At 57.1% G+C, this 25,448-nt stretch overlaps 3 protein-coding genes across 5 annotated transcripts; all 3 read right to left on the reverse strand.

Moving 5' to 3' along the window:
* Positions 1-6,170: 6,170 nt before the first annotated feature.
* CHEK1 (checkpoint kinase 1) lies at positions 6,171-10,091 on the reverse strand. 2 transcript variants are annotated; one of them, XM_048968587.1, is made up of 12 exons: positions 9,724-10,091; positions 9,109-9,332; positions 8,936-9,000; positions 8,791-8,860; positions 8,528-8,716; positions 8,087-8,191; positions 7,923-8,018; positions 7,743-7,824; positions 7,369-7,546; positions 6,704-6,835; positions 6,540-6,641; positions 6,171-6,393 (listed from the first exon to the last, which is right to left on the reverse strand). In XM_048968587.1, the coding sequence occupies exons 1-12, from the start codon at positions 10,089-10,091 to the stop codon at positions 6,298-6,300; spliced, it is 1,707 nt and encodes a 568-aa protein (XP_048824544.1). In that variant the 3' UTR covers positions 6,171-6,297. The 2 variants fall into 2 exon arrangements, with proteins under 2 accessions (XP_048824544.1, XP_048824543.1); XM_048968586.1 differs by having other exon boundaries at positions 7,743-7,851.
* Positions 9,968-16,492, reverse strand: STT3A (STT3 oligosaccharyltransferase complex catalytic subunit A). 2 transcript variants are annotated; one of them, XM_048968582.1, is made up of 19 exons: positions 16,401-16,492; positions 15,319-15,403; positions 15,099-15,223; positions 14,877-14,937; positions 14,611-14,732; positions 14,300-14,445; positions 14,103-14,193; positions 13,642-13,748; positions 13,297-13,461; positions 12,699-12,879; positions 12,140-12,295; positions 11,908-11,999; positions 11,456-11,611; positions 11,146-11,334; positions 10,960-11,076; positions 10,790-10,892; positions 10,537-10,725; positions 10,342-10,457; positions 9,968-10,264 (listed from the first exon to the last, which is right to left on the reverse strand). In XM_048968582.1, exons 3-19 carry the CDS (start codon positions 15,184-15,186, stop codon positions 10,226-10,228), a joined length of 2,118 nt encoding a protein of 705 aa, XP_048824539.1. In that variant the 5' UTR covers positions 15,187-15,223; positions 15,319-15,403; positions 16,401-16,492; the 3' UTR covers positions 9,968-10,225. The 2 variants fall into 2 exon arrangements, with proteins under 2 accessions (XP_048824539.1, XP_048824540.1); XM_048968583.1 differs by lacking the exon at positions 16,401-16,492 and adding an exon at positions 16,298-16,386.
* Positions 16,493-17,180: 688 nt separating this feature from the next.
* Positions 17,181-24,875, reverse strand: EI24 (EI24 autophagy associated transmembrane protein). The gene is made up of 11 exons (XM_048968600.1): positions 24,785-24,875; positions 24,293-24,440; positions 22,284-22,429; positions 21,074-21,134; positions 20,169-20,235; positions 19,658-19,782; positions 19,203-19,322; positions 19,009-19,120; positions 18,554-18,665; positions 18,319-18,393; positions 17,181-18,047 (listed from the first exon to the last, which is right to left on the reverse strand). Exons 2-11 carry the CDS (start codon positions 24,332-24,334, stop codon positions 17,888-17,890), a joined length of 1,020 nt encoding a protein of 339 aa, XP_048824557.1. The 5' UTR covers positions 24,335-24,440; positions 24,785-24,875; the 3' UTR covers positions 17,181-17,887.
* Positions 24,876-25,448: the final 573 nt, after the last annotated feature.

Below are 25,448 nucleotides of genomic sequence, written 5' to 3' on the forward strand. Positions count from 1 at the left end.
GGCAACTGCTGAGTCACGGCCTGAACCTCTGATTGATCACCTGAGGTGAGCCATGAGTCAGCCAGAGGAGCACAGGTGAAGGCAATTCAGCTGTGCTGCCGGAAGGGGTGGAGCCTGGCTCCACCCCTCCTGGACCTATTTAAGAGCTGGCTACCAGAGGGGAAGGATCTCTTCTGGAGATCCTCCTCTTTGATATCTTCTAGTGAGCTCAACCCAAGGGTAAGCTCTTCTACTTATTCTCTTTTGTGATCCCTGTTTGCTGTGCCTCACTCTTTTGATTATATTGCAATTATAACATCTTGGTTATACAGAAGGTGAGGAGATGAGACAAGGTAAGGAGAGGAGGAGAGAGATGAGGAGAGAAGAGACAAAGATAAGGAGGAGGTGGTGAGAGGGGATGGTGGAAATGGAGATGGAGAAGGAAGGGGGGATGGAGGAGAAGCAGAAAGAGGAGAAAGAGGAGGAGGAGGAAGGGCAGGGAAGAGCTCCGACACCTCGCCGTGCCCCAGGCTCTGCTGCTGTCCCACACCAGGCACAGGGAATTCCCTGCTCTGCCGCAGCCCCTGCTGAGCACAGCCCCCTCCCAGCACGCTGCGTTCCATCATCTCTAGGGGTGAACGATGGGACATGGGGGGCATGCGGGGGGGCACGGGGGCCCTCCTACAGCCCAACAGGGGTGAGGGCGAAAGCCGAGCGTCTGAAAGCCCCTTTGCACCTGCCCTGTGGTCCTGCTGCAAAAACAGAGCCGGGATGGAAACAAAGCAAAGCCAGTTTTCCTCCTCAAGTGAGCAAAAACTTGGCGTTTTTAGGAAAAAGAAGGAAGAGATAAAACTCCTTCTGAAGCCAATGTTTGCCTTGGCAGAGAGTTCTGCTCCGCCGGACCCGCCGTCGCCCGGGGAGCCGCGGCCACGTGCGATGCCCCAACCCCCCGCACCCCCCCGTCGGCCATCAGCGCTTTGAAGCGCGGGGCAGGAAATGAAGAGCCGCCTTCAAACGATCGCTTGTCTCCTCCGGGGCTGGAGAAACGGGAAAGGAGGCAATTTCCTCATCTCCCCAGCCAGCTTGGTGGGGGATAAGGCAGCTTTTTGGAAGGGGATGCGCAGCCTGCGAGCATCGCGAGGGAGCGCCGCCCCCCCCGACGGCGCCTCCATCCTCGGCCAACCTGCGTGCTGGAAACGAGCGCGGTGAGAGCAGGGCTGGCGGTGCGGGAGCAGCTCCTGTCCACCCGCTCTGCTTCGGGGCTCGCTGTGTTCCTCCATCCTTTCCCCCGCTGCACCACTCTGCAAGTGATATCATACCATATCGTATCTCCCTCGGAGCTTTGCCAGCCGTGCACTTAAGGGTTTTCTTTGCTTTTCACTTTTTTTCTTTTTTCTTTTTTCCCAGTGCAAAGTGGCTTTTTGACCCAAGCGCACATTTTCATAGAGAAGGTTTATTTTGGCCAAAAGCCTTTATTTTTGTGTGTGTTAAAAAGAAATACGGTGAGGCAGCGCCGAGCGGCCGGTGGCAGGGAGGGAGGGAGGGTCCTGCAAAACGTGGGGGAGGAAAAAATTATCATCTATTTGGGCTTTTTCATCAGAAATACCAGTGTGGGAGTGCTGGGGGGTGAAGCATTCCGCAGCTCCTCTGTCCCACTCCATCTGGTCCTGCTGGCTGCAGCTGCCCACCAGGGAGCACAGAGTGCTGCCAGGCAGCCCTGGGCTCTTGGGGCACTGGGGTGACCCCAAAAGAAGTCCAGATGTGCTGAAGGGGGATCAGACCTCGTGGCAGCTTCGAGGATCTGAGGAGTCTTCGCTCCCCCCAGGACCTTCCTGCCCCACACCTGGGTGAGCCTTGGTGTCGGGCGATGGATGCTGGGTTGCTTGGCACCAGCCCTGCTTCCCGCTGTGCCTCCTGTGACACCCCACACCCGCACTGGAGCCATTTTGTCCCCAGCCCCATCTCCAGTCTCTCGGGCAGCCCTCAGAGCAGTGGTGTGGGTTGCTTGCCTCCATCCCTGTATCCCCAGTGGGCCTCAGACTGACGCTGAAGGCCCTTTGGCTCCATCTTTTGCTCCTGAAGGACCTCAGAGCGGTGGTGTAGGTCACTTATGTCAGTCCTCAGCTCTCAGCTGGGTGTCAAGACAATGTCTTAGGTTACTGGTGTCCATTGGCCTCTCTGAAGGATACGTAGGCACTTGTCTCCATCCCCAACCCCTGAAGGACTTCCACACAGGGTTGTATCTTGCTTGCATTCATCTTTATGTCCCTTGATGGACACCAAAGCAGTGTTTCAGGTTACATGTGCCCATCTCTCCCTCCCCAAAGGACCTCACCCCAATGTTACAGCTTGCTCGTGTCCATCTGTAGCTCCTGAAGAACCTCAAAGCAACAGTGAAGGAACCTCAACTGAACCTCTCTCTGATGGGCCTCCAACCCACCCTGCAGAGCCCATCCCACCCCCACCCGCTGCCTCTCCCTGGACGAGCCGGGGGGCTGGAGACAGATTGGAGGGGAAGGAGCCTTCCAAATTGACAACACATGGCCCTGCCTTATCCCAGGGCCCAGTAAATAGGTCTTTCATGCTGGGCCGGTTGCCATAGGAGCAAACACGCAGGAAATATCCCAGATAACTCGAATAGTGGCAAAAACATATGTTTTGGATAAAACCCAGCAGAAAAATCGCCCTGTTTAACCCCTCCAAGGTATTTTACCCGCTGAGCTTTAACCCTTTGCAGCAGTCACAGGGTGGGGAAACTGAGGCACAGCCTGGGCTGCAGGGCAGGCGCTTCCCTGACCCAGCCAGCAGCCATGGGTGGCTCCCAGCACTGCCTCCCCTCCTCCCACAGCCCTCATCCCTTATCAGGACGGATGCTCCGTGTTCCGCACGCACCACGCTTTGATTTGCCAAGGAATTTGCTTTGCTCCTTTTTTATTTTTTTTTTATTATTCCTCCCTTCCCCACACGCACTTTTCAAGCTTCAGCCAAACCTTTCCTTATCACATCTGGCGAGCAGCAGCCCCTCTGAGTGCTGCAATGGTGAGAAAGGGAGAGCGAGCTCCATTGCAGCCTGGGGATGGGCTGGGGAGAAAAGGCTCTGCAGGGCCCATGTCAGCACTTTGGAAAATAAATTCCATAGCTCACGTTGCTGCTGCTCACAGCCTTCACCTGCCTTACACACAGACCTTGTTTGGAAGCAGGCAGCACTGAGCTCAGTCCCACAGCTCCAGCACTGTGCTTGCTCTCGGGGAGGGGAAACTGAGGCACGGGGAAGGGGCAAGGCTGAAGAACTGCTTCTAGCACCTGTGGGACCTGCAGAGCGCTGCAAACATCCCTGCATGCCACACACACAAACATTCCTGTGTACTACAAGCATCCCCATGTGCTGCAAGCATTCCCGCATGTTGTGAGCATCCCCGCGCTCTGCAAACATCCCTGCAAGCTGAAGCACCACCACAGGATGCAAATATCCCCATGAACTGCTGCAGAAATCCCTGCAGGCTGCAGGCATCCCCACGCACTGCAGGCAGCCCTCCTGGCCGCAGCTCCACGCAGTGCAGACAGCCGACGCAGGGAGCGACGCTGCACTGACCTGGGATTTCTGCTGGTGCTGTGGTGTAAATCCTGCTGACGGGAGGAATGTGGGAGCACCATGAAACCCCCCGGCCTCAGCATCGCCCCGCTGCCTCGTGGCAGAAATGCCCCAAAACGCTCCTTACCCCCACAGGGCGCCTCTGCCACTGTTTGCACCTTGGTTTCAGGGCATCCCTGCTCGCAGCCGCTCTGCACACGCAGCCCCAACCTCACTTCCCAGCTGCGCTTCCATCCCGTTTCACTTCTTTTGTTTCAGCCTTTCAGTAACAACCCTCCCTCCCCCCCATTGCGGGTTTGTGAGGTTTAGCAAAATAAACACCGCCGTCACCAAACCGCTCAGAACGCGCGGGATGTTGGCAGCTCTGCAGGGTGGCTGTGGGACGGGGGGACACACGTTTTTTTAATGGGGTTTCCCCTTTTTGCTCCAGCGCAGCACCTTGGGCTCCTTGCAGTGTGGGTTCTGTGGGTGCTTTTTCCCCCCATCCCCAAAATCCCACTCAGAGCTTCAGTTCCCACCATCCCGGGGCCGTTTGTCCCATTTCTGTGCTCATTCTGCCGTTGCTCAGCGCTGTCCCAGAGCTGCGGGGGGTTTCTGGGGCGTTCAGGGCCGCCGTGGGGTGCGGGCGCTCTCCCCGCCCTGCGCAGGAATGCGTCTGCTGATATTAAATAGACCTGGAGGCACTTCGAGCCGAGCCCACTTCCTCGCCAAGAAATGACCTCAGCGTTTGGGAGGCTTTCACCTTTTTCGAGCATTTTGCTTTTTCCTCCTTTCTCCCGCCCCCGGCTGTGGGGCCAACCCCACGTTTTGGGGGATCTTTGCAGCTTTTATCCGTGCAAACCCCCCCCGTGCTGCTCACAGACTGCCCGATCCCGGATCTGCACCCACACCTCAGAGCTGCCCCACGTCGCTCTCCTCAGCCCCTCCATCCGCAGCCCATCTCAGCCATGGCTGCGGCGGTCGGGGGGGCAGGGAGGTTCCCACCCACCCCCAGGCGCGGCCCCATCACATCTGGTGGGCAGATGCGGCCGGGCTCTGCTGCCCAGATGGGGACAAACAGGGAAATCCCAGCATCGGCCGGGCGCGTGGCACGAGGCGACCCCCGCTCACGGCCACTTCCCACCTCCTGGCCCCGCACGGCCTGGGGCTCCAAAGGGGACGGAGCATCCCTGTCCTGCACCCACATCCCACATCTGCATCCCAAATCTTCCTCTGCACTCGCTGTCCTACGGCCTGCACCTGCTGTCCTGCACCTACATCCTCCCTGTGGCTTCTGCTGCTGCATCCCCTGTCGTGTGTTCTGATTCTGCACCCTTTACCTGGTGTCCAGCATCTGCATCCCATTTTCCATGCCACCTGTCCTGTATCTTTACCCTAAAATCCCTTTCCCATCTCTGCACCCCAAATCCTGAACCTGCTGGGTCCTGTGTCCTGAGCCTGCACCCTAAAACCTGCATCTACATCCTAACATCAGCATCCTAAATCCTGCATCCGCTGTAAGAGCCCTGTATAGGGGATAAAAGGTTTACTACAGGTTTACTGAAGAGTTATTACGTGGTTACTAAAGGCTTACCGCCATCACCCAGTGATGCTCGATGCTCAAACCCATGGGACACCCCTGTGACCCCAAAACAGGGGTAGAGGACAGGCAAAGCAAAATGCTGTGGGGGATGAAGCAAAGGGCAGGTTTTCCCCTGGAAGAGAAACCTTTCCTGCAAACAGCACCGATTTCCCACTGCTGCAGTGAGCTGTGGGAGGCTCTGCACAACGCAACCCCCCCGTTCTCAGCTCCCACCCCCAAAACCCTCACTCTAAGGGTGCTCCCAACCTCCTTTTTGCCTGGAAACCCAAATCTGTGCCCACCGGGAGCCCCCGGGGGACTGAACCAGAAAAGCCCGCATTCAGCCTAATTATCCCCCGGCTGCAATCTGTGATCTCTGCGACAATTAACCGCGCTTAATCCCGGCTGAAAAGCACACGGGGTCGGGGCGGCGTCTTCCTGCTGCCCCTCGCCCGCTGCCGGAGTCTCGTTCCTGGCTGCAACATAAATATGCAATTAAAAAACCCCAAAAGGCCCCGTTAATTGCTCGGCCGAAGGGGGGGCTTCCACTGGAAAAAGGGGAAAACAACGGAAAGAGTCTTTTTCCAACTCAGTAAGTGGAGCCAGCAGCAGGATCGGTGGGTTTGGGGCTGAGTGGTGCGATGTGCATCTCGGGGTGACGTTTGGGGGATGCCCTTTTTTTCTTTTTTGGGGGGGTGGGGAAGGGGGGAGCGCTGCCCTGGGTTAATCCCTGCGCTCCTCTCGCTCCAGCGCTAACAACTCCTGGCAGCTCCGGGCTCGTTAGCGCTGTGAAAAGCAATTAGAGAGGCTGGGAGGGGGGCAGCTGCCGCCCTGAGAGGGCAGGGAGCGGGGAGGACCCCGAGCTGCCCCCACAGCTCCGGGGCGTGGATGGAGCCACAGAGCTCAAAGGGGAGCCCCTGCACCATCAGCCGGTTCCAGAGCGAGTGGAGCTGCAGAACAGCACGGGGCTGATTGGTCCAAAGCGGCGCTGCGCCCGGAATGCCCCTAAGATGGCACGGAGCTGAGCTGTGATCCCAAGCTTTATTGAACCCATAAAAGCCGCAGCGGGCGCAGAGCCGGGCCGCCCCCATAGGGAGCACAGCTCTGCTGAGGGCTACGGGAGCCCCAGGGGGTGAGGAGGACGAGGAGGAGGAGGAAGAGGGGCTCAGGGTGGGGGCAGCCACACCTTCTGGCTGCTGACCACGTCGCTCAGTTTGCCTTTGATTTTCAGGAAATGCCGCTTGAACTCCAACCCGTCGCCCTGCATGGGGAGAGCAGCCAGCGGTCAGCAGCCAGCGGTCAGCAGCCAGCCCCCCACAGCCCCCCTCAGCAGCACCCCAACACCCCGCCAGCGATGCATGCACCCACCGCGAGCTGCTTTGTGCCCGCCGTGCCCCCCAGACCCACCTTGGAGAGGCGGAAGTCCACCAGGATCCTGCTCTCCATCTCCAGCAGGTTCACCTTGAAGATGAGCTTGTTGTTCCTTCGGTCCGTGGTGGAGATGGTGACCTGCGGGGCCACGGTGTCAGGGGGGCTCAGCCCCATCCCCGCACCGCCCGGCCCGGCCCCACCTGGTTGGTGCAGCTCTGCTTCCAGCCGTAGCCCATCTTCTCACACACGTCCCTCAGGCTGCGGTAGGAGCCGTCGGCGTCCAGCTTGGTGAAGAAGCGCGTCATCCTCTTCACCAGGCGCTGCCACGGGCTCTGCAGCACAGAACGCATCAGGAACGCTGCAAAGCTGCAGTGCTGCGCCCGCACCCCGCGGATGCAAAGCCGTCCGCGCGGCCCCGAAGGCGCGTCAAGGTGCGCCGCGTCCCTGCTACCCGCGTGCAGTATTGACGAGCTGCACCCCCTCGTGGAAAACATGGCGAGCTGCACGCTAAAATAGCGCTACAGAACGGCGGGAGCAGCCCTCGGCACTGCAGAGCTGCACCCAAGCGCTTCAGGGATTGCAAACCTGCGTCCCCAGTATTATCAACAGTGCAAAGTTGCATCCCAAGTGTTATAAATGTGCCAAGTCTGATGCTGCAGAATAGCACCCCAACTCTGGCAAAGTAGCACCCTGATTGCAAACGTTGCAAAGTTGCCACCTAAGGAGGTATATGTTGCAAAGCAGCCCCTTCAGATTAGAAATACTGCATAGCTGCACCCCAAAGGTTGCATCCTGGCATTACAAACACTGCAGATATGTGTCTAAAAGGTCGCAGTGCTGCACACCAAATCCTAAGGGAGCGCACCTGGGAGGAGCCTGGCGTGCCCAGCAGCTGGCTGTTGAGCAGCATGTGCTCGGGGCAGGCAGGCTGTGAGAAGCTGATGCCCTGCACCAGGCGGTCGATGCTGCCCGTGCTGCTGTCCCACAGCGCGCCGCCGGTGCCGGGCTCAGGCTGTGACGTGGAGTAACTCGCCTTGTCCTCGCTGCAAGGCAAGCAGATGAGATTACAAGAGGGGGGGCTGAGAGGGCCGTAGCTCTTCAGGGTTCTGCGTGCACAAGTAGGGAAAGGATGAGTGTGGGGTCATGCGTGCATCGAGCTGGTTTGTTCCAGCTGTTGCAATGCAGAAGGACACCTGCACTGCAGAAAGACAGCAGGGAGGTGTGGTGCAGCCTGCTCACCCCAGGGCACCCTTCACAGGAGAGAAGTCTGTGTCAGAGCGGATGTGCTTGGGGAAGGCTCCGGGGGATTCGCTGACACCACCTGAGGACACGTGGCCACGCTTTGTGCCTGCAAGACAAGGAAAACCCCACACTGCGCACAGCCCAGGCAGGAAACGCGTTTTACCCCACAGCCCTTACCCTTCTTCAGGGGCCGGCAGTACCAGCGGTCCTTCTTGATGTCGGGGATGGTGATGCGAGCCGTGGGGCTCTCGGTCAGGATCTTGTGCAGCAGTGCTGTAAGGAATGGGGTGCACGTAGGAGGGGCGGGGTGGTGGGGGGCACCGCCGCCTCCAGCTGCGTACCTAATGGCGCGGAGTCGATCTTCCTCCAGGGTGCCAGGTAGGTCTTCCTCTCCTTCCAGTCGCTGTACTCCTGGCAGCTGTCGCTGGGCTGATCCCAGGGCAGTTCTATGGGAGAGGGGACGGCAGGGGTGGCACAAGAGATTGGCAAAGGCAGGCAAGAACGCTGCCTTTCCCATTTGCTTTCAAAAGGACGCAATGTGCCAAGGTGCACAGCATGCAGATGTATGGCTCTGTGCTGTGCAAAACATCCACTGCAACACCACTGCAAAACCACTGCAACCTCCCACGTGGGGCATCGCTGCTCTGCCCCACACCTAGCATTTGATTCTCACGAGTGCCACCCCCGCCCTGCACATCACACCTCCCCTACGCATCCCATGTGCACTCCTATGTACCTCACCTGTCCCCCCCCCATGCATCCCCTGTGCCCCCCATGCCCACCTCCCGCCAGCATGGCAGTCAGCACCACGCCGCAGGCCCACACGTCCACGGGCTCCGCACGGAACTCGGGGCGCCGCAGCAGCTCGGGGGCCACGTAGGGCAGCGTGCCACACATCTTGTTCAGCAGCCGCTCACGCCCGTTGTGCTTGAAGACGGTGGCCAGGCCGAAATCAGAGATCTTCAGGTTGTCTGGGTGGAAAACGGATAGAAACAGTGAAGTTAAAGTGATCAAATGCAGCAGGAGGTCGAGGTGGGGAGCACACCTCGCTCATCCAGCAGCAGGTTCTCTGGCTTGAGGTCACGGTGCGTGATGCCCATGCTGTGCAGGTACACCTATGGGTGGGATGGGGGTCACTGCTGCCACCACGGCGCACCGCAGCTCCCTCAGCGCTGCCCCACAGCACTCACCACACCAGCGATCAGCTGCTGGAAGAAGCGCTGTGCCTCTGGCTCCGGCATCCCGATGTCCGGCTCTGCAACCAGCAAGGAGTGAGAACCGGAGCCGCAGCTCCCAGCCACACACGGAGCTCCGTTCCAACACAGTTTGCAAGGCATTCTGCAGTTTGCATTCTGCAACGCACCGATGCGGTCGAAGAGCTCCCCGCCGCTGCAGTACTCCAGGAAGAGGTACTGCGTGGCCCCCTCGCGCCGGTGCCCATAGAACTTGACGACATTCTCGTGGTTCAGCATCTTGTTGATGCAGATCTCCTTCTTGATGTTCTCCGGGCAGTCGGCCGCGCGCTTCATGTCCACAATCTTCACGGCCACGGCCTCCTCGGTGCGGCGGTTCACGGCCAGCTGCACCCTGCAGGGCACGGCCAGGAAGGAGAGGGGCCGGGCACCACAGGTGTGCATCAGGGCAGGCGGAGGGCGTGCAGTTGGCAAGCAGAGGGGACGCAGCGGGTGCGCGGCGCAGGCACAAAACGGGCGGGCAACGCGCGAGCAGGACGCGGCGTCCGAGCGGGGAGCGCCCAGCGGCACGCGGCGGTCACGCAACAGGCGCAAAGCGGGCGTGCGGAAGGCAGGAGATGCACGCAGAAGCACCGCGCAACGGCCCGCGACGGCCAAGCGGTGCGCACGCGAGGTGCCCGCGCCGTGCCGGCAGGGAAGCGCGTGATGCACGCGGGGAGAGCGGCACGCAAAGGCCTCTCCGCGTTGCTCCGGGACTTCCCCCCCCCTTTGCCCCCCGCACTCACTCCCCGTAGGCGCCTTCTCCCAGCGTCTGCACCAGGTCCCAGTCCTCCACGAACGGCACGGCCATCCCGCACCGCCCCGCACGGCTCAGCCCGCGCCGCCCGTTCCCGCCAGCGCTCCGCGCCCCGCCCCGCGCTGCGCGCGCAGCCGAAGCCCCGCCCCCCCGGCTCCAAAAGCGCCCGCAGGCCGCGAACCGCGCGGGTCGGAACGGGGAACGAACGGAGCGCGACAAGCAAAAGGCAGACGTCGGTAATTCCCCTTTAATCAACCCCCGTAAAGCCGTGATTTGATTTGGTGACTGCTCTGCGTGTGATATAAAACCCCCCGGCACGCAGCAGGGGTGGGGGCGCCCATCTCCTCCTGCACTCATGAATGGTATAAAAAAAAAAAAACCAAAAGAGAACAAAACGACAACGACAACAACAAAAACAACCCCCCAAAAAAACAGAAAATCCAAAAATAATATTTCTGCTTCACAGGCCAAGGCTGGGGCAGCGCAGGGCTCTACGTCCGCGACAAGCCGCGGTTGTCCAAATCCTTCACCTGCAAGAGAGGAAACCTGTGGTAACGGCGGGCGACGCGGGGCGCCTCCAGAGCTGGGGCTCACGCCGGCCTCGTACTTTGTATATCCGGACCAGCCAGTGCTCTGTGGTGTACGCCTCCTCCAGCACGTCCAGCTCAAAGTCCTTGTTCCCGATCTCGGCGTTGCGCACGCGGTCGTAGCCCGGCGGCCGCTCTGTGGGGACACAAAGCAGCGCTGTGCCACCACGGCCCCACAGCTGCTGGGACGCGGTGGCGCGGCACGGGACACGCACTGGCCTCGGTGTAGACCTGCCCGAAGCGGTAGTAGCACATCTTGTACATCAGGCAGTTGAGCAGCACCGGGGAGCCCTCGCGGTCGACGCGGAACTCGCCGGTCGGTGTGTAGTAGTCGTGCTCCTTGATGTGCCGGCCCGTGTCCGTGCTGCCGCCGATGCGCACCATCCACAGGAACTTATTGATGTCTGCAAAAGATGGAGGGTGAGTGGCGGGCGCGCGGGGGGCACGCAGGGTGCCGGGGGCTCTTACCATCTGACGAGTAGCCGGTGAGGCCGCCGAATATCACCAGCACGTAGCTCACGTCCAGCTCTCGCATGATCTCGTAGGCTTTCTCCTCCGTCGAGGCCATCGCCTGCGGGGGACCCGGCTGTGAGGCGCCGCAGCGCTCTGAGCCGCGGGCGTGGGGCGGGAGCACCTACCTGCCCAACACGGGAGATGTGGGTGTTGTTCCAGGTGTTGTTGTCCACCAGGATGGTGCGGTTGGCCATGGCGGTGATCTGGTAGCCGTAGTCCCACCAGGACATCACCTTGGCGTCCTGCAGCCAAACGCGGGCTGTCAGCACTCAGAGGGGCGCCGGCACGCGCCGGGCTCAGAGCGCCGTTACCTCCGGCGTGTTGTGCCGCAGCCAGTAGTAAGCCTCCCTGAAGTCATCAAAGATGATCCTGCTGCCGTCCCCGCCGCGCGCTGACAGCACGATGGAGGGCGAGGAGTACGCCTCGCTGGTCACCCAGGTGGAGTGAAAGGTGTAGGTGATGAGGAAGAAAGCCATCACCAGGATCATGCCGCTGGCAACCTGGGGGTGCAAACAGGTGTCACTGCAGGAGGGGAGAGAGCACTCCCACCTCCCTCCCATCCCCAGCAGGAAAAGCAACGACTCTCCTGTTCCCTGCAGCCACGAGCTGCCCAGCACTCACTTCATTTTTGATGGGGTAGGTGGAGTCTTGCTGCTTCTTGCTCTTCTTGTCCGGCCGGCTGATGTCCAGGTTCTTCATGTAGGTGGACAACACCTGCGACACGCCGATGCCGGAGAGGATGCACATCACTGGGGCCAGCACCAGCATCAGCCGCACCTGCGGGCAACGGCACGGCCATCAGAGCCTGCAGGGGCAGGGAGCTGGGCAGAGCCACGCAGCCTGGCCTCGGGCACCTCCAGGGATGGGGCACCCACTCCTCTGAGCGGCAGCGCCAGGGTCCCACTGCCCTCCGGGTGAAGAACTTCCTAACATCTAATCTAAACATGCCCCCTTAGTTTAAAGCCGTTACCCACAAGCTCAGAAAAAAAAGTCAGCCTCGTTAAGATCATCTCATCATCCTGCTTGTGTCCTGCTCAGTCCCACAACAGTGCACCAACCCGAGCAGCCCTCACCATCACAGCAGAGAAGTACATGGAGGTCACACCGTACATGATGATAAAAATGCGGGCGTCTGAGAGATTGCTGAAGCAGTAATAGAGACCAACTGCAAAGAGGAAAGAGAAACAGGTGAGATTCCCCTCAGCCTGAAAGAAAATCCACCTGGTGGAGACATGCAGCACACTGCAAGGATGTAACAAACCCAGAGACCACCTGAGGGTCCGGCTGCAACACGGCTGGGCTCACCTGGGAACATGAACACAAGGAGCTGCAGGTCAAAGTAATAGGAGGACCAGGTGGTGGGCTGGTGCTCTGAGACGGAGGCAATGATGGGAATGTTGTTCTTGGCATAAGAAGGATCCAGCAGGGAGTAGAAACGACCCGTCCATGGGGAGATTTTCCCTAGCAGAGAGGAGAAAATCAGCATCACAGCTAGCAATGCCAACAGGTTCTGTCCTAAGGGAAACGTGCAAAGCTGAATGAGCAATCCTGCACCTCACTTAACATCTCCATTACTCAAAACTCTTATTTTAAAAAGGAAATTAAGTGTGATTTTACACTAAAGATTTCTCCCCAACCTAATCCACATGGTGCAAGCATTAATGCAGAAATCATGACTGACAAAAGGTGTGCCCTTCGGGGGGGTTAACGGGTGGGCTGGGGTTGGACTTGGTGATCTGAAAAGTCTTTTCTAACTGTAATGATTCCGTGGTTCTATGATTCAAAGCACTGGAAAGAGACGAAGCCAGCGGTGAAACGTGCTCAGCAACATCACCACGAATGGGAGCACCACTCACTGAACTACCTGTGAGCATCAGCACAGCCCCGACTGTCAGCAGGACGAAGCCAACCAGGGAGATGACGCTCCTGAAGAGGACTTCGAACTGCTGTGGGTTCAGCTTGCTGCGGAGGTAGTCCACAAAGGCATGGATCTGGCACAAGCCAAAGACGCCCAGGGCAGCCATGTGCTCTGAGGAGAGGACAGGCTGCAAGCAGGGGAGAGTGTGATCAGACAGAAGGAAAGAGCAGCTGAGTCACTGCGAAAACAGACCTCAGCAAAATCAGTGCTGAAGTCATGACTTGCTGAAGTCGTAGGAAGCCATTTCCTCCCTGTGGACATGACTAATTGCTAATCAGCCTCAATTCTGATAGGAATGCACATGAAAAATGAACTCTGAGAGCCCTCCTTGCTGTCAGCTCTCCTCCCGACGAAGTTCCCAAGTCCACAAAACCTGTATTCCCCAGACCAGGACACTAAAGGTGAGAAAGAGACAACTGCTTCTCTTGAAGACACCAACTACGTTTCCTGCTGCATGGAGGTGTGTGCTGGTGTGAGCGGTTCCTTCACGGAAAATGGAACTTCCAAGATTTCTTGACAGACAAGCAGTGCTGGAAGGCCTCACCTGGAAGCCAACAAAGGAGATCTGCATCGAGAGGATCGTCCCCAGGCAGTACACAGTGCAGTAGGCAACATAGATCCGGTGTGAGAAGCGGCCAGTCAGCATCAGCACAAGGACGTGCAGTGGGATCAAGTTGATCAGGAAGACATAGCCACCCCACGAGGAGACCTGGGAAGAGAAAAATGAAAAACACCAATTCCAGGGCTGGACAGGCTGCACGGTGGGGTCCAGCAGCAAGTTCTGTTCTCCTGGGATCACGTGCTCTCCCCAAAAAGGGCACTGAACAGCCCTGGCTGCCAGAAACCCAGATTTATCAGACACCTGGGTGCCAGGACAAGGAATGCTCACCATGTAGAAATAGGCAAGAGCACACATCGCTGCCCAATAGATAGAGCCAGTTTTCACAGCCTTGATCCACATGTAGTAAGTTAGCAGCATGCAGAAAATGGCAATACCTGGGTGGGGAGACACAGTGAGGTCAGAGCAAGCTCACATCACCCTCGATGTCAGCGAACCCCAACGTCAATATACATCAGAATGTCTGACTGCATTAAAACATACATAGAAATCTGCCTATCTTGCTGCTGCTCCACCAGAAAGAACAGCACCTTGTATGAATAGTAGGAAAACAGTTCCGTATCAGATTGCAAGACTGAAACATGGTAATATTTAGGAGGCAAAGTGGTTTCTGGCTTCACCAGCTACCCTGTAGTGCAGCAGTGATTCCTTATGTGGTCCCCCACGGCCCATAGAGGGGAGAGGAACCTGGCTTCTTAAAGGCTTCCCTGCTCTGAGTGCTACAAACTCACCTTCGTTATCGTAGGATCCAGCAACAGAACGTGAGATGTACCCAGGCACAACTGCAATCATGGCAGCAGCGAGGAGCCCTGCGCCTGCATCCTGGGGAGCACAGCCAGAGGGCAAGAGAACCATCAGATCACGGCCCTACGTGCACAGCGACGCCTCAAAGGAACAAAACCTAATGCTGAAATGGTCCTCCCTGTACCTTGAGCTCTTTGGTGAGGTGGTAAGTCACAATGGTGGTGAAGGAAGAGAAGAGGGGTGCCAGGAAGACGCAGACGTTCCGGATGTCGATGGTGATGTGGAAGAAGTGCAGCACGTGGTAGATGGCTGCTGAAGTGATCATCAGCCCTGTGGGATGGACGTGGCACCATCAGCGGGTTGCAATTGGAGCAGGGCAGCCAAAAAGGTGGGAAGGACGGAACAGACAGGAGCTGCTGCTGTCCCACATCCACGCCCTGGCAGCCCTGCATTGCACAAAGCGCGTTCTAGCACAGCCAAAGCCTGCTGGCCTACCTGGATAAATGGTTCCACCAATAATCCTGCCCAAGGGGTACCAGGCTCGGTCATCAAACCAGTTGTGGAATTTGTAGAAGCCTTCCTCTGCCAGGAAGCGGGTTGTGCGGTAGTTGAAGTACCTGCAGCAACATGAGCACCTCTGAGTCCAGACACAGGTTGGACAACTGCTCACACACTGCTGAGAGCAAACAGCCCTGCAAACAGCACCCAACATCCACTGATCCCAAAGAGGGAAACCCACAGGACGAGGGGAAGACACTTACGGGTCAAATTCATGGATGACACTTTCAAATCTTAAGACAGAAAAGAGTCTTGTGGAGAAAGCTGTAAACACAAAGAAAAGAAGAATGAGTTTCCAAAGGAAACAGCACTGAATGAATAACAGGGTGCACTTGGGTCACACTTTAAGGACAGATGGGAGCTTGGTGACCTAAGGAAGAACTGAAGGAGGAGCAGTGGCAGTTCCTGGGGTCCTGCAGACTTACACAGCACAGCTGCCATGGACAGGATGAGGAGCTTGAGCAGCGTGTCCTGCTTCTCATAGGAGAGCCGAAGGAACCCCAGCTTGGTCATTGTCACGTCAAAGGCAGGGAAACAGACACCTGAAAACCTAAAAATGAGAAATGGAGATTGTCAGAGAGTGGGGCCGGGCCCCTGCCGTGTATCTGCTGCCTCCCTTCTGCCCCTTGAACCCCAGAGCCTCACCTGATCAGTCGGCCCAAATCTTGGCTGAGGCTTCAACTTCTTTCACAGAGAGCAGAACTTCTTTGGGGCCGATGTGTCTGTTTCTCTGTGTGCGAAACAAAATAACCCTAAGCTTTCAGCAGCTAAAGAACCAAGGCTGGTTTTCCTTGGCCCAGCTATAGGAGATGCACAACAAACCCACGGAGGTTCCAAACTACTGCTCTGCAATGCACACAGGGCAGAGGTTTGCTAACACAGATCTGCACAGGCAGCTCTTGTGGCGCTGCGTGCTGCAGCTGTTTGACCTGACCTCCTTGGGTGGAGGAAAAAACAGTGAAAACCTGATGTCAGGCACCAAGGAAGTGAAACTGCAGGCAGGGATTAACGGCTTCATTCTCTGGAAACACCCTGAATTTTTAGAGATGCTTTCTGCCCACTCAGATCGGAAAAACAAAAGAACCCAAACTGCTGTAGCCCTGGTCCAGAGCGGGCTGATAAAGCCGCAGTCCGTATCTGCGAGTTAAAAGGCCACGTGGGAGCTTATTTGGCCAGGCTGAGATTTAGAAATAGCAGAGTGCACCTGAAAACCATTTTGTGACCGAGCAGCGATTCTGACCTCCAGCCATCTACAGTGACACAGAAACAAGGCTGCGTGTGAGCATTTCTGGGCCTCGGGGTAACGGTCAGCAGCGATGGGGACAGAGCAGCGATAAGGGCAGAACGGCGATAAAAGGGCGGAGCGCAGCGCGGTGCGGGGCAGGAAGGCTCAGAGCTGCCCCGCAGCCCTGCGAGCCCTGCAGGCCGCGGCAGCCCCCACGGCAGCCGGTGCCCGGCTGTCCCGCGGCCCCATGCCGCCCGCCGCCCCGCAGCCCGTCGCCCCGTAACGGCGCGGCCCGTGCTCAGAGCTCAGCACCCAGCGCTCAGCACCCCGCGCCCCGCGCCGCCTCTCAGCTCGGCTCCCAGCCCCGCCATCCCGCAGCTCCCGGGCCGCGCTCCTCACCCCTCAGGCCTGGCACGGCGCGGCCCAACGCCAAAACGGCTCTCAGCCCTTTGGGCCCAGCCGCCCCGCTCCGCCCCTCTCCCCCGCCGCCCCCCGCCCTCACCCGGGCGCCGCTCTCGGCCCCGCCGCCCCGGCCATCCGCCCCGCGCAACCGCCCCGGCCCGCCTCACCGCTCCGCCGGCTTCCCATTGGCCCGATGCGACGCCACTCGAGCGACGCCGCCGCTCATTCAGCACAACGCGGAGGGCGGGATTTGTACGGAGCCTTCCGATTGGCGGAGCGTGCGGAGGGCGGGGCCGCTTGAGAGCGAGCAGTGACGTGTCCGTCCGGGCTCGGAGCCCCGAGGGCGGGGCGTGGCCGGTCACGTGCCCGGAAGCGGGCGGTGCGCGCCACGCGGGGGACGCCACGTGGGAGCGCCGGGCCCGCACCCCGAGGCGGAGCTGAGGCAGGGCAGATTTGTCCCGAATTCACCCCGAGAAGAACCCGAGAACGGCCGCGCCAAATAAACTGCTGCATGCGGGATGGCTGAAACTCGATTTTTTTTTTCATTTAACATTTCAGTGTGAAAATACTCGAGAACAAGTTTGTTTCTCCAAAGCCTGACCCCTGTTGTGAAAAACCACGGGGCAGTGGAGAGGCAGCGCTGTGCATCTGGAACGCACTGCGGGACGGACCGCGCACAGAGCCACACCCACGCACGTGGACAAAGCAGCGCGGCCACCACTACAACCGAAAACCAACAGCCCTGCTCTGGGTACAGCAGAACTGTGTGGAGCCACTGCGGTGACGCATCCCTGTGTCCATGGAAAACGCCCAGCCAGGTGCTGCTCACAAGTAGCTTAATGGCCACAACAGAAATGAAAAATGCACCAAAACCCAAAAAAACCTCATACCCAACCCCAGATTTAATGCGTTTCCCGAGTTTCCATTTCGGTTCCTGACCTTGTTTAAGCAATTTCCCTTTGCAATTTCAGAGATGTAAAAACCCCGAGCGTTTGGTGGCCATGGCGTGGAGCTGGCTCCCTCTCTGCAGGACGGTGCCCTCCCGTACTGAGCCCTGGAAGGTGGCACTTGTCATGGGGCTGTCCGCAACCGGGGACCAGAGCTGGTCACTGCGGGGCGGGGAGGCCGAGCTGCCCCCCCTGGGCTGACAGCCCTGGGAGCTGCTCAGCACAGCAGGACTACAAAAACCCCGACCTGAGTTACAACATACAAAGGACAATGGTACAGGGAGACACAGCACAGGTTACCCACAAAGCTAGGGCAGAACAGGGGCCACAAAGCACTCATCTGAGGGGAGGGAGATGGCACAGGAAGGAAGTACAAAACAGTCCAAGGGAAGGGCTGGGAACATGCTATAAAACAAGCACAGGGAACCTGGCTTCTTGTATCTGACAAAGGTGTTAAAAATCCACACTTCTCCCAAGCTCTCCACCTGCATGCTCACAGTGGGGGACATGGAAACACCCAGGGGGGCTTCTGGTGGTGGGAAAACACGCGAGTGCCTCGCATGCTGGGTCCTGCATTTCCCCAGGAGGTTTCTAGCAGCTGAGGCCCGGCCTGCATCATGTCCCCCCTTTGGGCTGTGGTTCAGTGCCCCGGAGCAGGCTTGTGTTTGGCAGGAGACGGCTGGGGAGAGAGCAGCCTGTCAGCAGAGGCGCTGCTCAGGGTGGACTGAAGGTAAACGGTCTTGTGGAAGAGTCTGTTGCTGAGGAAAACCACCAGGGAGAAGAGACGGAGCTGGAAGTGGCTGGAAGGGAAGAGAGGCTGTGAGCTCGTAGTTTGGGCTCTCCCTGATGCCACACCAACATGGCACCCTGTGTCCAAAAAGCCCCCTTCAGCCCTCACCGCATTTGTCACGCCTTTATGGACAGGGGGAGTCTAACAGGTACGGAAAGCTCAGCCCTGCTATTTCCACCTCACCAACCCAGCCGGAAGCCTGCTCTCCCTGTGCTGCTTCTGTTTAGCACGTCTGTCCCAGTTCTAACACCTCCACGGAGCATCCCCAAGCCTCTACTTACTACGTTTTGCCAGGTGTCTTTGCTTCGTTGGCGCTGATGATGAACAGGGGGAAAAGGATGGAAAAGAGGCAACCACTGGAAGGAAAAAGAAAAGGGTTTGCTGAAAGTTCTCTGTGACGGGTGGTGCTGTGGATAAGGGTACACATCTCTGATGTAAAGGAGGGTAGAAGTTGGGAAAGGGGCATTAATGTGTCCTGCTCCCCCCAGACAGCAACCTGACCCCCTGAAGACTCACCTGATGATATAGGAGGACTGCATTGCGGTGAGGAAAGCCAGTGGTAAGCCAAATCCAAAGTAATAGGGCCAGTTTCTCTCAATGTTGGACAACCGTTGGTGCATTTCAATTCCTAGTGAGAACAAAACCCCAAAGAAACCCACTGAGTTGGCACGCTGGGGAAGGACCTTCACTACTTGTAAAGGAAAACGATGAACAGAACAAGAAGCACTTTTTATTTCCAGCCTTCTTCAAAGAACACGGGAATACTTTGGACTGCTGTCTTAAAGAGCAAACAGAAAACAAACTCATACAGTAGCATCAGAATGAAGAGCAATAGCCAGCAAAGTGGCTCCTGTCAGCTGCTGCAGAACTGCCAAGAGGTTTGCTCGCTTCTCTGCCACATGCACAGCTGCACACCTGCCCTGCCATCAGCACGCGGGCACAGAGGCCGTTCTGCAGGAGGCAGCACCCACCTTTGTTAAACCAGCGGTACTCGAAACAGTAGAGAGAATAGAGCAGGGACATGTGCAGGAGGCTGATCAGCTGGCCGACCACATCGATGGGGAACAGACTCACAATCATCCCCTGCAGAAGAAGAAGAGGGCCGGTGAGGGAGGGCTGCTCAGCACGGCAGCGGTGCGCCTGGCTGTCAGCGCTGGGATCTCACCTGGATGAGGAACAGCGCCTGCAGCAGGAGGTTGAACAGCATGTCGGCAATGATTTTACTGACGCTGGGGAAGGGGTGAGGCTTTCTGCCAGAAACTTCGAATGCGAGATCTGCAATGTCCTGCACGGGAGGGAAGGGGAAGGACGAACAGCTCACCAACAGACCGCGCTGCTCAGCTGCGCTCGCCCCTACAAACAGCCCCAGCCGCTTTTCAGGACGGGATTCCAGATTCTCCAATCCTGGAAGTTTGCCCCACACCTACACAGGGGTGCCAAGGTGTTCAAACACGCAGCCTGTGCCACTTCTGGGCTTGACGTGCTGTGTTTTATCTGGACCCAAAATGCCACCCCATGCCCTCACCAAGAGGGGCCGCAGGGTGTGCCGCCCATTTCCTCCTGACCAATTAAGCTTTAACACAGAAATTGCCCATCATTTGCATGAGTCCACCTTCCTACCTGAAACCAGATGGCATTGACGACCTTACTGAGCACAAACAGGGGAAGGACCCAGAGGGCACTGAAAATGGAGGTGAGAATGAACTCCAGCCAAGACCAGACATCGCCGTGTAAGGAAGGGTCACCTTTGGAAGACGGGCAGAAAGCAGCACGTCAGGAACCTCCTCATTTCACATCACAACCCCACAGGTCAGTGTTAAACCGCCCTGGTACAGTGACATTCTCATTGTAGTGCTTGAGTAAAGTGCTCCAACCTTAGCATTTCTCCCTTAAAGGCACATTTCCACCCACTTGCACTGCACTTATTTGCAAAAATATTTGTATCTATTGACAACCACGGGTGTTCAGTAGCAAAACACGTGGGCTAGATCCCTGACACAACGAGAGTTCAAAGACTGTTGCCAACCCTTCCAGCCTGATTACCCATCTGTCTGATTTTCTACTGAACAATTAATCACAGCCTTGCCTCACTACTCCGTGCCCCTTCATACACAGACAGGAGAGCACTTACCGATGATCTGAGCTGTGACCGACTGAAGCACAGGTATAAACACTCGGTAAAACAAGAAGAGACTAAGCTACAGGGAAAGAGAAACAACAAGGGTTCGTGGTGAGGCTTTGCACATTTGCTTCTTGTGCTCTATTCTGCCACCTGGTGCAGTGAAATCCCAACACACCTAATAAACCTCCAGCACAAAGCCCCAAAGGTACCACGGCCCTTCTGCTGCCACCGTGGCCCCAAAGCCGCACCATGGGGCCAGCAGACAGCTTCCTATTTGGCAGCTAAATAGCTCAGTTTCAAACAGTAACGTGCACGCAGCTGATCTGAAGGCTGTCACTGCTGATCTGCAGGCAGAGCCTCTGCCTGCTCCACTCACACCATTACAAGGGCGTCAATCCATCAACACAGAACCAAGGATCTCTGTTTAAATACAGCCAACACCTGTGATTAAGAAGTTTAACGTTTCTACCCTGACTCCTCATATTCTGCCACAGCCTAATGGAAAAATGAAGTTGGTGATGCAGTAGATTGCAAAGCACGTGCTCCATTAACCAGCAGTCTAATCAAACTTATTCACAGTCATGGTGAGGTCAGAACTGAGGCAATGTCTTGAGATACCAATATCCATTTTGGTAAACAACATCCCTGACTGCAAGGCTTGAATGTGCAGGAAAAGCACAGCCTGAAAGACCCATAAAATCAGCAGGTTTTGACACAAACTGTTCTCAAGTTACTCTACCACTTCAATCCTGCACCACCTCCTTTAAGGACAGTGCTGGCACTGGGAGATGTAAGGATTCCCTCTGCTCCCACAGCCTCTCAACTGCGGGGCAGCCAAGCCCTGCTGAAAGCTCACAAGCACTGCAGCACATCACAGCATTTGAACGTGGAAAACTCCCCAAACATCCACTTACCCAGAAAACACCTCCATTCCAGGCACAGCACTGAAATATCCGGCTCACGATCCGGGGCTCGCTGGAAAGCAACAGGACAGATGTGCATGAGAGACACTTTGCTCCTGAGCGTGGACAAACAGCAACTGTTTCAGTCTCACATTTTGGACACCTCAGCAAGTTTCTACGACAACCAACGAGCACCAGCAGCACCGCTGATTTTATCTGAGTGCTGGAATTCTGCAAGAAATCCCAGCACAGACACACAGCAGGACCCTGCCATCATCTTTAGACAAGGTTAAACCACCACCAAAGCAGGCAAAATAATCTGCAAATACATCTTGAAAGGCAAATTCCCAACCAAACATCACTGCACCAAGCAGTGCTGTCACCCAACGGCGATTAGGAGAGGGGAGAAACGTTTCTGCGTGGTTTGGGAGTCAGGCACAAGAACAGATGCTGGTTTGCTCCCACATGGATATAATTCAGGCATTCCCAGCCTTAGCAGCTGCAGCTGATATTGATGGCTGCAGAAAAAAATATCCTTCATCTGCCCCAAATGTGTAACTGGGATCTGAGATGCATGCTCCAAGCAGAACAGTTTCTTCCTGATCCCATCAGCATCCCCAGCAGCAACCGCCTTTAATCATGGCAGGAGAGCCAGCATCCAGGAAAAGGCAAACTCAGAACTCCACTTTCTTCTGGCTTCACACTGCAGGGCACGGACCCACGATAAAGAGCCCACATAGTCTCCATCCTCAAACAGCATAAAGCCTGATTTCCTCTCTTATCATGAAAGGCCCACAGTTCCACTGCAGAATGCAAGGTGCTTCACGTCACGGTTTTCATCCTCACTGGCTCTGCATGTTGGCACAGCTGGGTTTATAAGCTGCGTTTCTGCTGCAGACTACTGGCAAACACGTCAGAAGATCAGCTTGCAGTGACACTCAGGATGCAGATCTGACCCAGTTTTATGGAGGTTTTCACAGGTGCAGGCAGAAGTAATGACTTTATTTCATAAACCTCACTTAACTTCCATTCAGCCAGACTGCTGTGATACAGTGGGCATGAAAGAGAATTTGGCACATGTGCTGCCAAATCCCTGTGACTTGCAATCCGTCAGGCCCCTCGAAGCTCTGCACAGAGCTCTGCTCTGGTTCTCCCCCCTCGCTCTCAGAGACTCAAAGACAAGCGAATTACCTGATCTGTGACTCATAAGCTCCATACTCACTTCTCTTGCTTCCTCTCCTCCATGTGAAACCTCCGCTGGGCGAGCGCGCTGTTCGCTCTCCTCCGCTTCTGCTCTTCCCTTTTCTGCTGGATCCGGGCATCCAGCTTGGAGATGGTGCAGATGCCCCAGATGGAATCCTTGATTCCCTGCGGACACGAGGACGGCACGTCAGCCACGGCCAGAGCAGGGCTGGGACGTGGCTGACCGGGCTGCTCCCCGTATGGGAAGGACACAAATGCACACCAGCAGATGCACAAGGCTGCAGATTTGGTTGCTGCTCTACCAGCTCTCCTGCCTGGGAAGAGCTGCCAGCCAGTAGCAGAGATGTAACATCATTACAGAATGCAGAGAGCTAACAGCACAGGGAAGCAGAAGCACTGCCAGGACAGCAATGCTGTGACACGTCAAGATAAAGCAACCCAGAAATAAAGCTTCTCTCTCAAATAAATGTTAGTGATGCTCAGAAAAAGCAAGAGATGAAAGATAAACCAAACCCCATCTTAAAAACAGCTGCGTTTGATGCCAGCTGCTCCTTGCACAACACTTCCTGGATTTTCACCTTCCAAAGAATGAATACAACCTCCCCAAGTTCCTCGGTTGCATGAAGGTGGATTTGCAGCAGTTCACCCTTCACCCACCCCACGCTCCATGCGAGGTTGGCCAACCCTCAGGTAAGCAGGGAAGAGAACTGGGGGGCAGAAATGAGGGAACAGCCCTCATGTGCATCACCCACTCCCACAGATGGGTGAAAGCCAGCCCCGCTCCCAGCTGGAAGGCCAAGCCAAAGCCAAGATTTGGATCAGTAACGCTACTTTCCACGGCCTGGTGACCTACATCACACGTTCCAGCATCTTTAGGAACAGCACTGGAAATCTTTTTCTTTTTTCCCCTTCTTTTTTTAAAAGGTGTGATGCCTCGTAAATCTCCTCTATTTATAACCCTGGCAAAAGCCACGGAGATCTCTCACAGCCCATTTCTTCTGCCTGGCACAATGCACTTCTTCCCCTGCCAGCAGTTCTAAGGCCAATAAAACGCAATTATACAGAATACTCAGAATGTGCAAAGTCCATGTGGCCTCACTGTACGAGCTCGATTCTTATTCCTCCACAAATAAAACCATCTGTCCTTGTCTCAGAAACACTCTCACATCAGCCACGTCCGTGCAAACCTCCAGAGAGCGCCTGAAATGATTTCCAGTGCCATTTCTTTCTTTTAATGACAGATGTGCTGCAGCTGGCCTGGGTGGCTGCTGCGCAGCCTCTTTCTGCTGCAGCACTGGCTGAGCACATCACCATGGCTCAAAATCACGCTGCCTGCATGCATGGACAGGTCAGACAGCCCACGAAACATCGCTGCACCTCTCTCCCCTGACCCAGCATCGTGAATTTTGACACCATGAATCTGACAAAGTGCATTGCAAGCTGCTGCTCGTGGTGAGGTGGAGAGTAATTACACGCTGCTGCAGCCGCCTCTTACAGATGGCATGAAGGCATCACAGAATGACACCGGTTCTTCTGCTTGGAGTTGTGGCCAGGGCACCACAGACCTTTGCTCTCTTAAACAACAACTCACCAAAAACAAGTTACTTGTTAGCGTCACGCCACGAGTGTTTTCAGTCTGACATCAACACTTGGGAGAGCCAAGTGAGACAGGGAGCACTGAGTTCAGGCAAAGCGTCACCATGAAATGCCTGCAAGGCTACAAGGGTCACTCCTGCCCAAAGGAATCTGTGACAGGTTCAGTTTGCCCTCTGGGACATATCCCACAGCTGGGATGAAGTGGATCCCACCTGGGATGTGGGGCACAGCACCACTCTAAGAAGCTAAAAATGTTTGTTTTTTTTTTTAATTCTGACGGCGATTTCCATCACATTGACGTGATTTCTGAAGATGCCTTTAATCTAAATATATCTGGAGCCCCATTCCAATCTGGTAACCCACTTCCAGGGCTCAGGGGCAGGAGGACCCAGCGCCCCGCAGCAGGAGCAGCCCCGGAGCGCAGGGACTCACCCTGACGAGGTCATGAAGGAAGGTTTTCACGCTGTCTGCCATCTCGCCTCCAGCATCACCTCTGCTTCCAACACCATCAACTACAGGGAGAGGGGAAAAGCCGGACCCAAGCCTCTCTCATCATGGAGGGATGGGAAACGGATGGAGCCTGCGGGGACACACAGCGCGGCTCAGAGCACGGAACTCACAGCCGGTCACAGCCCGCGAGCCGCGCCGGGGGAAGCGCAGAGCCGGGAGCGGCACAGCACGGCCCTGCGGCGGCGGATCGCCCACCGACACGAACGCCTCGCAAACCGCAGCTGCTCGCAGCAGAGCGGCTCCGGCACACGGCCGCGCTGCGGGCAGCCGGGGCGGGGTTCCGAACGGCGCTCCGCGCCCCAGGACGCCGAGCGCGGCCGCTCCCGGCTCAGGCACCGACCGGACCCGAAGGGCGCCCCGCAGCTCTGCCCCGCGGCCCGGCTCCTCGGTTCGCCGCGCAGCGCCCAGCCTCACCTCGGGGCCGCCGGGCCGGAGCCGCAAACACACCCGGCTCGCACCGCCCCGGCCGCCGCGATCCGCGCATGCGCCGCGCGCAGCCGCACAGCGCGCAGGTATCGCGCGAGCGCAGTGAGCAGCACCGCCCTTTACCGTGCAGGCGCCGCCGCTAGGGGGCGCTAAAGTAAGGGGAACGTGAACGGGAGTGCGGTAATGAATGGGAGCGGGGAGAGCTGGGAAATGGAGCGGGAGTGGTGCGAGGCGCCGTGTGCGGCACTGCGTCCAGCTGCGGAGCCCCAGTACGAGAAAGACACGGAGCTGCGGGAGAGGGGCCTCGTGACTGGAGCGCATAGACAGGCCGAGAGCTGGGCTTGTTCAGCCTGGAGAAGAGAAGGCTGTGGGGTGACCGCACTGCAGCCTTCCAGGACCTAATGGGAGCCTACAGACAGGAAGGGGAATCAGCTCTTGGAAAGGGGAGATAACAGCAGGACAAGGGGAAATGGTTTGGAGTTGAGGGAGGGCAGATTGAGGTTGGATGCCAGGGGGAAGTTCTGTGCTGTGAGAGTGGTGAGGTGCTGGAACAGCTGCCAGAGAGGCTGTGGATGCCCCGTCCATCCCTGGAGGTGTTCAGGGCCAGGTTGATGGGGCCCTGGGCAGCCTGGGCTGGTATTAAACGTGGAGG

This window comes from Lagopus muta, chromosome 22, assembly GCF_023343835.1.
Source record: "Lagopus muta isolate bLagMut1 chromosome 22, bLagMut1 primary, whole genome shotgun sequence".
NCBI classification, from domain to species: domain Eukaryota; kingdom Metazoa; phylum Chordata; class Aves; order Galliformes; family Phasianidae; genus Lagopus; species Lagopus muta.